Source organism: Scophthalmus maximus, chromosome 18 (genome assembly GCF_022379125.1).
Source record: "Scophthalmus maximus strain ysfricsl-2021 chromosome 18, ASM2237912v1, whole genome shotgun sequence".
NCBI lineage: Eukaryota > Metazoa > Chordata > Actinopteri > Pleuronectiformes > Scophthalmidae > Scophthalmus > Scophthalmus maximus.
The window spans coordinates 7,145,976-7,159,458 of record NC_061532.1 but is presented as its reverse complement, the minus strand read 5'-3'; the positions used below and the strand labels follow the sequence as shown (position 1 = coordinate 7,159,458).

At 43.5% G+C, this 13,483-nt stretch overlaps 1 protein-coding gene across 2 annotated transcripts in view; it reads right to left on the bottom strand.

Moving 5' to 3' along the window:
- atad2b (ATPase family AAA domain containing 2B) overlaps nucleotides 1-13,483 on the bottom strand; it is a 70,916-nt gene that overhangs the window by 39,104 nt on the left and 18,329 nt on the right. For both annotated transcript variants that reach the window (XM_035617401.2, XM_035617400.2), the window contains exons 20-24: nucleotides 12,913-13,048; nucleotides 10,703-10,896; nucleotides 10,437-10,596; nucleotides 7,577-7,699; nucleotides 5,215-5,346 (exon numbers count right to left, since the gene is read on the bottom strand). In XM_035617401.2, coding sequence (XP_035473294.2) covers nucleotides 5,215-5,346; nucleotides 7,577-7,699; nucleotides 10,437-10,596; nucleotides 10,703-10,896; nucleotides 12,913-13,048 — 745 coding nt within the window. The remainder of the gene's footprint in view (nucleotides 1-5,214; nucleotides 5,347-7,576; nucleotides 7,700-10,436; nucleotides 10,597-10,702; nucleotides 10,897-12,912; nucleotides 13,049-13,483) is intronic.

Here is a 13,483-nt window from a genome sequence, read left to right as displayed (position 1 = left end):
TGCAGTAATTGCAGCATTGTGCGAGCTGTTGAGCTTTAAAAGCTTAGACATCAGGTCAAGAAAACGCAGAATTAAAAAGATAAAAATGTCCCAAGGGACACTGTTCAACATGGACACCTCTGCATCGGCAGCATTTTCTACGCTCCCTCTTGCCCTCATCCTAGCATCGTCTGAACATCACTAAATCCAGAGCATCTGAAAAGGCACAGACCATATATATCATATAATTGGGCATTGTCCACATTACAATTCATTCTGTCTAGCATTCAAAAAAGCCACCCTCCCTCTCTCGCTCTCCCTTTTCCTTTCCCATCAGCTTACAGCTAAACGTCCTTTGGGCAGCCCAGCTTGCAGTCACTGGGCATGCACAGAGGCAATGAGCAGCAACGCTCAATCATTCCAATGCAACTCTTAAGGCTCTTTTCTTTCAGGCAGAGATGTAAGCAGTTCACAATCATATGGTTATCTGCATTGCACAGTCATAAAGCCAGGCATTAAAACCATGTGAAGAGGATCACCACTCAACCTTGTCAACTGTGTGTGTACACACTTACACTAGCACGCAGCATCAACTATGCGTGGAGATATGCAGGGGAGAGTGAAAAGACCCACAGACACACGGGACGGGTCTTCAGAAAAACACCAACACTGATGTCAGCTCATCTGCACCCAAAAAGCAATAAACGGAAGCAAGAGGCATCGTGGATGATTTTACATTCATTTCACGCTCGGTGCCACAATCCATGAGGAATCTGTGCCCAAATGGCAGCTTACGCTCAGTGCTTACTCGCTCTGGGCTTTGCATGCTTTGCATGGATTGTATTATTGAGCGCCACGGGGTGTCAGAGTGTGCAACTCAAGATTGGTTTTGCCTGAGAGCAAAAAGTAGCGGGGGTAAATTCAGTGACCAGCTCTAATAACTAATAACGTCGCCGTCTCGTTTTCAAGCAGTGATGCTTCGTTTTCTCCTGCTGCCTACGAGCCTACTCATTAATGTTGTACTGTAATATTTTTCAAGAAAAAAAAGTATAAATTGAACAGAATGCTATGTATCATCCTGAAGCTGTATCAAATGCCATTTAGACTGGTTTTGAGGTAGATGCAATGTAACCGATTTGTGATGAATGAAAGTAAATTGTTTAATTTCAGTATATAAACGTTGGTGGTATTATAAATTTTGTCCGATGAAAACCCTGATTATGCATTGCCTAAAATTTTCCAAACAGGGCTGAATCAACTGACGGAGAGAATTTGATCATCACGTTTTCCTTTCCATTCATCAAATGCAGAACAAAACATAACAGATGAAGTAGGAAAACGGGGGGGGGGGGCCTGATGGAGTGATTAGGTGACATGGAAAAGAAAATGTGATGAAATTACAGGCAAGAGGAGCAGCAAATGGAAAAAAGGAAAAGTATTAATTTCTGGAGTTTGAGGGGGTTTCACAGGTCACTTGGATTGAAAGGGCAATTTGTACAGTGTTGTAAACCAGCAAACTGTGTGTCTACGTGCTATTCAAGCCTCGGCTCCCTGAAACCACACGTCAAAATGCAGAACTCATTGAGTAGAGCTTCACAAAAGCGACAATGGCAACGACAGGTTTACAGTCGCTTCGGGGGGATCAAATACTTGGGAGAGAAGTTAAGGACATATGCTAGCATGCGAAACACAACGACTCGAAGGTTAAACTGCTCCCTTCGGTAAGTGTAATAGATCCTCTGTCCTTGTGAAGAGAAAGGGGCATAGACGAGAAAATCAGGAAAACAAAAATTGTCTTCAGCAGCGCTTTGTGTTCCTTAAAATGAAAAGGTGCCTCCTTATTAACCCATTTCCTTGTGCACTGTGACCATCGCAGCATGGCACAGGCACAAAGCCTGTTGTCCTTTTGTCCTGACAGAAAAAAAATCCAGGCCATTATTTTATGCAGTAACTGCCTCAGCCTGGGGTAAAAAAGAATATGAGACTGTTTATTATGACTTTAAATATCCCATCAAGATCTCGTGATGGATTGACATTGGCGATGGGGAGTGGAGCTGTCTGTTTGCTGTGATGTGAGATACAAGGCAGGGTAGAGGCAAGACGCGGCAGTGTTCAATCTACATGAATGCAGCCTGGTGGCTGTTGCCTTGGGCGTGCTATTGAGTGATGCCGAGGACACATTATGCAGCGTCTGTATCGTTCTGCTTTTCCTCGGGATCCACAGCTGAATAAGGACGACTGGAGGAGAAAAAAAATACTGGCGGAAAAAAATTGAGAACTTTTTTGCCAAATTGGGGAAAAAGCAGCGTACGACTTGTGTCCGAGTGTGACGATTGCCGACCTGTGACGAAGGACAACAAGAGAATGATCAAATATTGATTTTTTTTTTCTTACGCAAGGTGTTGTATATGCCTTTTGACTATCACAGGGGGGAAAAACCCGAGAAGATTTATCTTTCAGAAAAACAGTCATAAGTGAATGAGAAGAACTGAGATGACTTAATTATTAATGAAAGGAACGCACTCCATATGAACCACCACCCTTGTGGTGTTGCACTATGAATGAACCTCAGGCTGTGGCCCAGGTAATGGGCCTTGGGTTTCTGCTCCTCCTGGGACGGAGTGACGGGAGAGGGGGAGGGAGGGCCAGTGAGAACGGGGGAGCAGAGGAACCATGACAGATCTCTCCGTGCAGGCTAATGGAAACCGCATTCTTCTTCCTGTTTCCTTGTGTGCACTAACAGCAGCCAGGTCTCCCATCTCCCTACACCTGATTGACCTGACAGCGGCAGGAGATGCACCAGCTATCTGTCTCTCGACAACTAGGCTTTCTACATGGCTACTGCTTTTAACACATGATTCAGAAATATCCGTAGCCTTCAAAAAGTCTTTCACTCAACTTTTTCCCGTAGTTCCGAATAGTGCATTTCATCCCTGCCGCCACTCGGCATTATATCTGAATGTCACAGGCAATTTTCAGCTCCAGGCAAACTGAGAAGGAGGGATGGGAGGAGAGAGGAGGAGTGGCGGCCCAGATAAAAGCTCTAAAGAACTGCAGATACCAAAACAGCTCCAGAAAGGCATTCACCCTGCAGGTAATGATATACTGAGGGTAACCTGAACCTTCAAGTGTCCTGACCTTCAACGGGAGAGGAAGGGGAAGCCAGTAACCCTGGGGTGACCTGGCTGCAGTGGGTGGAATTTCATGAACTTTTTTCTATTTTTTCTCTCAATATGAGCAGAGAAACTGAAATGTTCTTCAAGCAGGTGACATGCACTGTCATTATGTGGGTTGTGTCACATCGAGACATAACTGACTTTGTGATCAATTAGCCTAATAGCTGCCATGCTGAGGTGCTCCAGGTGAGAACTAGCTGCCAATGTCACAAATTAATCACCTGAGTTAGCCTAATTAATTACTGTAAGCCCCTGGTGGAGGCTGATAACGACTCTCCCAAGAGCCTCTAAATTGTTGGTCCGCATCTGTGACATTTAGCTTCGTAGATAAAAGACTGCAGCTAAAAGTAGCGAGCAAGGGCCCACTGTTGGCCGTCACCCGTGAAAAAAGATCTGCCCCGATTACAGACAATAACTTTCTTCTACTTTGCATTTCTTTGTTTCACATTGCTGCAAATGTTTGAATTAACATTATATATGTTTGACGAGCGATATAAGAATCAAAACTTTAAATAACAGTTTGTTCTCACCCTTATTATGCACTGATAGCATACACCAATATCCATGTTACATACACTCCTATAATATAATGTGATACAATAAAATATCAAGGCTGTAAAGCAGAAAAATGTTGAATGTGCCACAAGGCAATCTAGGCTTTAGTTTGTGGCTGTGATGTATTGCATGGTTCTAGATTGAAATTTGTATTGTATTTTTCTACATCTCCACCATTTTGAAAAAAACTACTGGATCAAGCCTGGTATTACAGTCTTGTTCTGAGGCTCCACGAGTTTTCCCCGGACAAATTTTTTGGGGGAATGCATTTATAGAGTTATGTTTAAATTTTCCCGCTCTACTTTATAGTTGTTATTTTCTGGCAAAGCACGACAAGACAAAAAGCAGTGAGTTCAAGACTTAGACATGCCCAGAGTCTTACAGAATGTATGGCAGCCAGCGGAGGCCCTCATCCCTCAAGAGAGGACCAATCTCCCTGGGAGCAGGGATGGTTTACACACACAGCAGGGGTTCCATTAACAACGATCTTATGAGAGACAAGCACCACCTTGTGTTGGACAGCTGAACTGCACAGACACAAAACTCAATCCTTACTTTGGATCCAACAAACAGACCCTGTTTGTTGTCATCATCCTCTTTTTTTTCCGTCAGAGCATAGGGTCCTTACACATACCACACTCTTTAACGTCTTCAGTAGACTCAGTACATCTTGTTAGCCTGTCTTTTTCAGTCCATTTCCAGCTCCATGGTTTGTCCAGGTGGACGCTAGAGGGCATTCCTTTCGGACTACGGGTGAAAAACCTGCTTTACCCCCGAATCAGTCAGGTAACAGCCTAATTAGTCTGCCCCCTGCTCGTGCCCAGCCCTTCCTTGGCCCTTAGGCCCCTGCCGTTTGCCACAGGTGGGCATGTAATTGCTCTGTGGCGTGGTCATGTTCTGAGCGGTTAGGAGAGAGCAGTCTTGCTAATGAGGCTTCTCACTGCGTCGCTTCTCCACTGCTGTCTCTGTGCGCGCGTGTGTGTAGAGGCAGGTGTATGGCATCACATATATCTGGTATACTGTTGTAGTACAACACAGCTGCTTACTGCTGCATCAGAGACAGAAAAAAAGAAAGTCGAAGTTTGAGTGTGTGAGAGTCAAACTGAGGGGGAGATGTGTAGTTTGAAGTGAGGTGGTGTTGATTTCTCAAAAAATATGCAGATATCCTCGGTATGTGCATGATCACAAAAGCTACTGCCACTATACATTTTATTGAAAATTACCAAAATAGTAAAATAATTTTATTAATGTGAATTATACATTAAATTTGTTAGATAATGTGCAGTATCTACCGAAATGATTATTTACGGTGTGGTGACAGTGTGCATTCCCCGCCCCTGGCAGTGGACTCAGCACTCCTGTCATCCAACCTGTCCTGTAAGGTCAGTGCGTGGGGTGCAGAGGGCGCCCACATGCACGATCACTCTGCAGTGCTCATCAATCAGCCGCTTGAGGTTGCATAGCAATTATAAGAGCTGTGTGGCGTGAAAGACTGAATACCCACTGGTGGTGCACTGTTTGTCAGTGGCCTCGCTCTGAGTGCTGCTCCTGGCCTGCTCCTCTCCGGCGGTGTGGTGGTGCTTCCTGGTTGCCACGGAGCCGGGAGCTGCCGTCTGCTGTGCTGGCGTCAGGAGGTCTGCGGTGCCCACAGAGGATCAGTTACCGACAACAGACAAAACGGGGTGGGTGTGTGTGTGTGTGTGTGTGTGTGTGTGTGTGTGTGTGTGTGTGTGTGTGTGTGTGTGTGTGTGTGTGTGTGTGTGTGTGTGTACTTCAGAAACATATTGTTGAAAAGAGAGAGTTAGTGAGTGGGTGAGTGAGTCAGTGAGTGAGTGAACATAATACAGACTGGGAAAGTATTTTGACAATGATAAAAATGTCATCCGTTAATGATGACCTGAAGGTTGTGATATGGTAAACACAGTACAACCACATTAATCAGCAACAAAGATTGATACAAATACAACATATAAATACAGTTTGCAATGGCTGCATCTTTCACTTGGGAGGAGCACAGGTCCCTAAATATTAGATATTTGTAACTTTTGACATGAAGTGACCAAAATTACCACACTTCCTTCGGCCTCGTCACCATGGACTGTGAGTTGTGAACCGATGCCGCAGCTGGACAGCATGCAGGGCTCAGCTAATTGATAGCTTTATAACAGGACCTTGACCAATTCTGTATTCCTCCTCTCTGGGAGTTGACTTCTGCTCCTGCAATATTCATTTAGCATCTTGTGCTTTTAGTGGCTAAAAGAGGAAATCAAAAGCCACAGAGTGACTTGTGAAAATTGCTTCCTCTTTGATAAGTTTCCCGCTTGACATGGAAGCGTCAGGCCTCTGTGGCTCGAGTCAGAAGTCAATAGGCCCTCGTGGGGGTTGTGCTGTGCATACTGTAGATAATGGTTTTTTTAAAGAATTGGAGTCTACTTGTGCAGTTCCCTCAGCACACTGGAACAGAATAAAAAGTGGCGACACATGGGACAGAGTCTCATCCCTGTGAAAAGTAAAGATGAAAGTGTATCTCGCAGAAAAAGGGACTGAAATACAGATCTCCTTCTGATGTGGCAGAATGGTTCTGTTTTCTCATGCTGGCAGATTCAAAAACAAGTGCAGCAAGCAAAATATATTTTTGGTCATCCAATAAAAGAAGAAATACACAATGTAGTAGGTTAGATTTTTTTATGAATCTGCAGGCTCGGCTAAATATTTAATATATCTTGTATTATTCAATAGGATTGTAATTTTTCCAAGCGTACTCTGGTCCTGTGAGTGCAGGGACCGACGGTGACACTATGCAGGCTTGTCTTCTTTCTAGATCCATTTGTAACAGACGAGTGAAAGATTTTGTGCATAACTTGTAGGTGTACATGTTGATAACAAATATATTCAGTAACTCTATATTAAAACACTTCTTTTCACATGGGTAAGTAAGAATGTTGAATATATTAAAGTGTTGGTGCATTGACAAGTATGGCAACAGGATTATTACATGATATATGTGTGTTTCTATGTGCACAGGACTAATGAGAGTGACCCAAAGTCCACTCCGCACTGCTTGGGGCTGTTTGGTGAGTGCACAGATGCAGAGCGCCAAGCAGACATCAAGCACAGAAGGTAGTGTCTGGAACACTGGAGCCCCGGGCATCACTTCTTTCTGCGCCACATACCCTGCACTAAAAAACTGAATGCTTCATCAAGTATTACTGGGCTACATGCAATTCTTTTTCTTCGTAAAAGCAGGTTTCTGTTCTCCAAAATAATCTATTGCAGGCTTTCTACCACAACGAAGAGGGGGGAGAGGGGACAGGGCGAAGAATACCCAGCTAACATGGCCTGGCTGGGGATCATTATTCAAGCGAATGAGTATTCCTCGAACGTGTTTATTTATTTAGATAAACAAATGATGCTTTTTAGTTCACTGTGATTTGTGTGCCACATTAGTCTGCTCCGCCAGTAATATAATGAAAACAGCTATTGTGAGATAAATGGCAGCGTAGAAGACAATAATGGATATTTATAATGTAACTGGAGTTATTAGCAGGAAATTAGCTAGTAACTATATCTGGTACATCTTTTTTCTATTTGTATGAGAAGAATGCGTTTTTTTTAAATGGTCCCCGAGAAGTAAATATAATTAGTTTAAAAAATTCTTTTTGTTCTTTTTAATAAGTAATTAAGGATATGTGTGGGCCGGCAAATTGTTCCATGTCAACAGCTGGTGGTAGGTACAACCCCTTTAAAGGTACAATAGCGTAGAGCAATGGGGGTTTACTTTTAGGTACAATAGCTTGTGTCTCTTACTTTTCGGAAAGTGAAGAACATGCTTTTTCCATTTGGCTTTACCGAAAAGATTTTCTTACCCCTCTTCCTGCGCGCCTCCTTGATCTCTTCGCACATGCGGTCAAACTCGGGGTCGAGTTCGGCGGCAAATATAGCATGGGCTGTGTCCTTTAGACTGGACGCTCGGTGCCTGATCACCTTGTCTGAGAAAAGAGGAGATAGCAAAACATTTCTTGTTATGTCACATAACAAGAAAAGGCCGGGTTTCCTGTTTGGACATGGGAGTATATGCATGTTGATGGGTAACAGGATATTAACCAGTATCTCTATGAAGGCATCATGACATATTGCTTATGCTGTATATTTCATTTCATGTTTCTATTGCATACATCATTTCATCTTATTAACCACTGCTTTTCGCATCCTTATTGTTAATTTGGTTATTTACTTGTCTTTTTGAAAATTGATACAACAGTGTGTATTCCCTCTGATATCAGTTTCCTTTCCTTCCCACAATCAAGGCATGTGCAGGAGTGTAGTTTGCAGTATGATGCTGTATGTTCTCCGCACCCCGTCATGAATGTTAGGGAAAGAGTCAATAGAAAACCCTCACCTCACAACTCTACTGTATCTGTGAGAAAGGGGATGGCAGCCTTTTCTCACAGCTTGAATAGAAGGATAACGGTGGTATTGGCTTTTTTTTTTCTTTTTGAGAAATGAAAAAGGGCAGAACTCAAGATATGAAACAAAGTCTCGTTTCAGACACAGGTGGGTGCATACAAGCACACAGTATACCGTAGAAAATACTGAGATATTTTTCTCTTGCGCAGGCACAGTCCTTCATAACACTTGTGCTTTTTCACCCTCAGATGTATGGAGCATCATTAAATCCTCTTTCTTTACTGCTCCCACATCCACAGAGAGAGAATAAAAGAAAACTGAAAATGAAGAGGCAGGCCAAAAGCATAGCCACAGTAAACAGGCCATCTCTCATTACAGCAGGCAGAGGGAGAGCAGTTCAGGCAGAGAGTGGCAGGAGGGTCAAAATATGCCAGCTTCCTTTGTCTAATTGGAGGATGGCTGGCTAATTGCGATGGAGGCCATTTCTCTCTCTCTCTCAGTGTGTGTGTCTGACAGTATTTCTGAGTGAGTGCACCTGCAAGTACATTACAAGGGCGAAACAGCCTGTCAATGGAAGGCGTCAAGGCCCACTGGAATGCCGAGAGGTAATCAGCATCCTTATGGGCCCTACCTAACCTCCCCTCCTAGAGCAGACAATACCGCACTGATACACAACACTGTTATTTACATGTTCCTTTGTAGGGGGGTTAAGGGTCGTTTCCCAAGCAACAAAGACGTATGTGTCAGAGAGTCACATTGCGGAGGAGAAATTGCCCCTTTTAACATAAAGTAATTATTTAGCAAGCTGGTGAGGCAAAAAGATGAGGAAGCCAACAAGATTGTCCAAGGGGGACGGTGTGATGAAGACAGCGTGAAGGACAAGGTGAACCAGTTCACTGAGGGATAATGAGGTTGGTTTTTTTTTCTCAACACTTTGTGAGCTGGTGTAGAACTTCCCCCAGCAGCATAATTGTGCAGGGTCTGGGCCATATTTCCCGGGCCGAGCGTTGGATGAGCAGGCAAGAGCCTTCGTTAGTCTTCTTTATTAAGCTGCCTAATTGCATTTTTCCCCCTTTAGTGTATCATTTGTAGACCCTGCATTTCAACAAATGACCCGGGCCCTTGCCTGCGAAGACAGAGATATGATTTATTCATCGGTGCTGGCAGAGAATTGCTTCCCATTAGTATCAGCCAGCTCTATCCTTGCAAGCGAAGCGAAGCAGCTAAACACAAAAAAATGGTCACATCAATTGAATAGTAGAATGCAGGTCCACTGTATGTAGCTTTCAATTAACATTATTGGTTTTCTACTGGGGATTTGATTCTCGTAGAATTCTTTTTTTTTTTATTTTGTGCAACAAGCTGATCTTAAAAATGTCCCAATTTTTCCATGTTTTTTGTGTGTATGTATAAACATGTAGCTCTCTTTATGCAGGCCTTTCCCAGTCATGCACAAAAGTACACCATTTAGACAATAAATAAGTATCCAATTTATTTGTGAGCTACTGCAAATAGCAGGCCTCCTTGTTTGCGTTTGTGTGTACATGGTTGTTCCAGCACTCGTTATGAAGCCCGTATTCGGCTCGGAAAAAGGTGCTGCGTGGGGAAGGAGGATGAGGTAAAAGTTGGTTCGTATTGCAACAAAAGACAAATTAAATGTTCATGCATATGCAGCCCTCATTAGCTACAGAACACGAATTATACAGTGGATATTCTATTTTCACGAAATTGTATGCCTTTTACTTCATTTTAATTTCAAACTTGGAAGAAAACTATCCGGAGGTTCTGCAATTTTACTGCCTGGAAGCCCTTTTCATAATTTATTAAGTGTTAAATCCAATTACTTTTTTTTACTCAAACACAAACACAGCCTAACGGAACACCACAATAACTACAGGAGCACGTGATCAAATTTATTTGGATAGTCCAGTGCTGACTTGTCATCAGGGGACCATCATATGCCACAGCAAAAGAAAAAAAATTATGGACATTGTGTATAGATAGTTATAAGCGAGTTTGGGAAAATATTTGGGAAAATTTGGTTGAAAAGCTTGATCACAATAAGATCTGGGGGTTAACAGAGAGATAGCGTTGTGATGTACTTAGCTTGGCCCCAACAAATATTTTTAAACTGTTATTTAACTTTTACTTTTTGATGATATGATTGTTTATATACATGGATAAACTATCTGTTGGAAAGCAAGCATGAATTGTGCATGCATTTTTAAGTATTCTATCTCTATATTGCATGTGCATTTATGTACAGTCTCTCTCTCAGGTGTGTATTCGTGTGTAAGTCCATATAATTTCCCTCCTCACCTCCGGGGTCCTTGTCAGGATTGTATTCTAAAGCATTGCTGCAGATGAGGTCAATATCCACCAGGAACTCTTTCACCGTCAGGTACTTGTGGGTGTCAATCTTGGTCATGACAGTCGACAGGTCCATGGGCTTCCGAATCACTTCAAGGTAGTCTGACACCTGACAACCAAAGGCACACTTTATTTTAATAAAGTGCTAAATCCGGCTTTGGACAAAATATGGAGATACCAGTGTGGGTCTCTCTCCAGGGTCCCCTCCTCCTTACCTCCTCGATGTCAACGGGCTTGCTGAAGATGTTAAAACGTTTGTCAGTGGCCAGGCGTTTGGTTACATCCCTGAGAAAGAGCCTGAGCTCCCGTAATGTGTTCTCCTCCTGTTCAGCCAGACGGTGCTGTTCCTCTGCAGACAGCACTCTGGGGCCTGGAGCCTCTGCCACCGGCAGTGCCTCCTCACACCTCTCTGTCGAAGAGAAGCAGAACAAAAAAATATATAAGTGAGAAGCCAATATAAGAGAACTACCCCAAGAAAAATACAGCTTTCCTGTAGCTTACATATTTTTCAGAGAAAATGTAAAGAATCAGTGCGTTTGATCATGGCTGGACAACAAAACACAAAAAACCTCAGCTATGAGCCAAATCCCTACAACTAACAAGGCTAATAATATACACACAGCTGGCACATTGGCTAGAAGTAAACAACCAAACAGTCCCTTTCCCAAACATGATCCTTGACCATTCCATTTTAACACCATTAAAGACACAGGGGGGGGGAAGAAAAACACCACTGGGGAAGAAAAACATGTTTCAAGATTCTGTCAGCTGAAGAAAATAATACAACTACAATTCTTCCCAAACACAGATTTTGAAAGACATGGAAGGAATAGCCTCTGGCCAGTGACAGAGTGATGAAGCAAGGTAAGCAGATATCCTCCCTCCTCTCCCAAGGCACCAGTCTTAGCCCAAGGCATCTGCAGACATCGTTAGGAAGGCTGCATAGCACCTAGGGCCGCTTCCCTCACTAGCAGCAATCCAACCCATGATTCTAATTAGGACTAATAGCAGCCAGGCCTTCTCATGGTAATTCCATTCCTTGTTTCTCTGCTGGAAGCCGGACCGCTGTCTTGGTCAGCCTGGAACCCCTGAAGAGCACATGGTACAGAAGGGGACCCCCTACCTTGCATCAAGGTGGAATAGGTGGATCGAAAGGCCTGGGTCGACACTTCTTTCATATTGAGCAGAGGGCTGGAGAGCACAGGGGACTTAGGCCAAAGCCCCTTTTATTCAGTTATCCCATTATATTGTCTTAAAGAAGACCCTCTTGTTACGCCGCATTTGTTGTTTTACACTGAACCAAGCCAAGCCAGCATCCATATTACTACGTCTACACTAACAAACCTGAAAACGATTATCAAGTAACCATTCACGTTCACTGAGCATGTGCTTGCCAGGAAGCAGATTGGCTACTCTGCAGTTGGTGACTTAGTTACAGTAAATACTACGAACGAGAAACAACAACAGTGAAAAGTAAGAGCAGGGATTTCTCATCTTGGACCGATGACGAGGTGGAACCAGTACTTTATTTAGTATTTTATTTTACAACGTTTCGCCTTCACCGCTGATAGTTGAGTCGTGAAGAGGAAACAGGAAGTGAATGCAGGCGACTGCGTCATCACTTCCAAACGTCTCAGCCCGTCCATACTACACCGTAGCCCCCAGAGTTTTTAAACTAGGGGGCAAGCAATGTTTCCAAACGCCTCAGTTTTAGGCGCTCGAAAAACTCTGGAGTAGTGTGGACCACAGCAATTAACGTGGCAGCAGGGATGTGAATGTAGCCTAAGAAACCATACCAGCGTTCCAGAAACAAAGGCATGACATGAAAATATTGTTGGGAGTCCTGCTCTGCCGTGCCGGCTCTCCCTTTTACACATATGTCGATCTGGTTTTGTGACTGTCTCCACTGCCAGCATAGAGGCAGAACAACAATACATACCCCATTCGGTATTTGTACCTTTCATACAGAACCGAGAAGTGGAAAAGGGGAGCAACATTCCTGCCTTGAACAGCCTGTGTAAAGGGGCTAAAGACACGGGGTGGTTGGAGAAGAGGATGGGGATTGGTGGGGGATGATTCTGATGGATGTCAAGAAAAACACAGGATTCACACTGGGCCAATCTTACACTTGAGAGTGTACAAACCCCTAAATATCTTACATTCCTTCCATGGCTCTTTTCTAAATCTGACATTAAACCAGTTCAGAACATTTCAGACATTTGCCTCCAGAGTGCGAATCTGAAATAAGGTACACACAGGGGGTTTTGCTAACATACCAATCACATAACATCTGCTCTCCTCTCACCGGATCTTAAAAGGACAGTGGGAAGGGTTGGAAACAGAGCTGGGAAGGAGAGACGACCATACAGACAACAGTGCCCTCTAGGAATGACAGCAGGTATGCACAAGTGAAGCACATGAGCACCTGTATTCCTGAGGCGTGGTGGAGCCCTGGCCGCTTGGACTAGCAGCAGGTTCGAGAAGAAGCCCCTCCTGTCCTCTTCTCCTGGAGCGCACAGTGTTACCACCTCCCCATAGGTCTTCTGGAATATACTCCTCACCTGCATCAAAAACAATTAGGAAATTTATGAAATAACCATAACCATATATTGTTAGCCCGTACAATTTAGACAACTTAAGAAAGGGTTAGAAACAGGCGTAGAACAAGTGGCCATTGCACCTATTATGGTTAATGTCTCAGGATCCTTCTTTCTTAAGTGTGGTTCATAGGGCAGAATATGAAATATACTTACTAAATTTCTTAAATTGTAGCTCCCTGTAGTATTGATCAAATTCTTCGAATACTTCTTTTAATCCATTTTTGTTCTATTTAGTACACTGAATTGTTTGGTCCAATTTGTGTTTGTCACATACTGCAAATAAGCACAGCGGTAAATATTGAGTTGTTGCCGTACGCAGAGCGGCTGAACTGCCTGTTCTCATCAGCCGCTACATGAGGCAAAAGAACAGAGCAAAGTAAAAACAAAAAACATGCA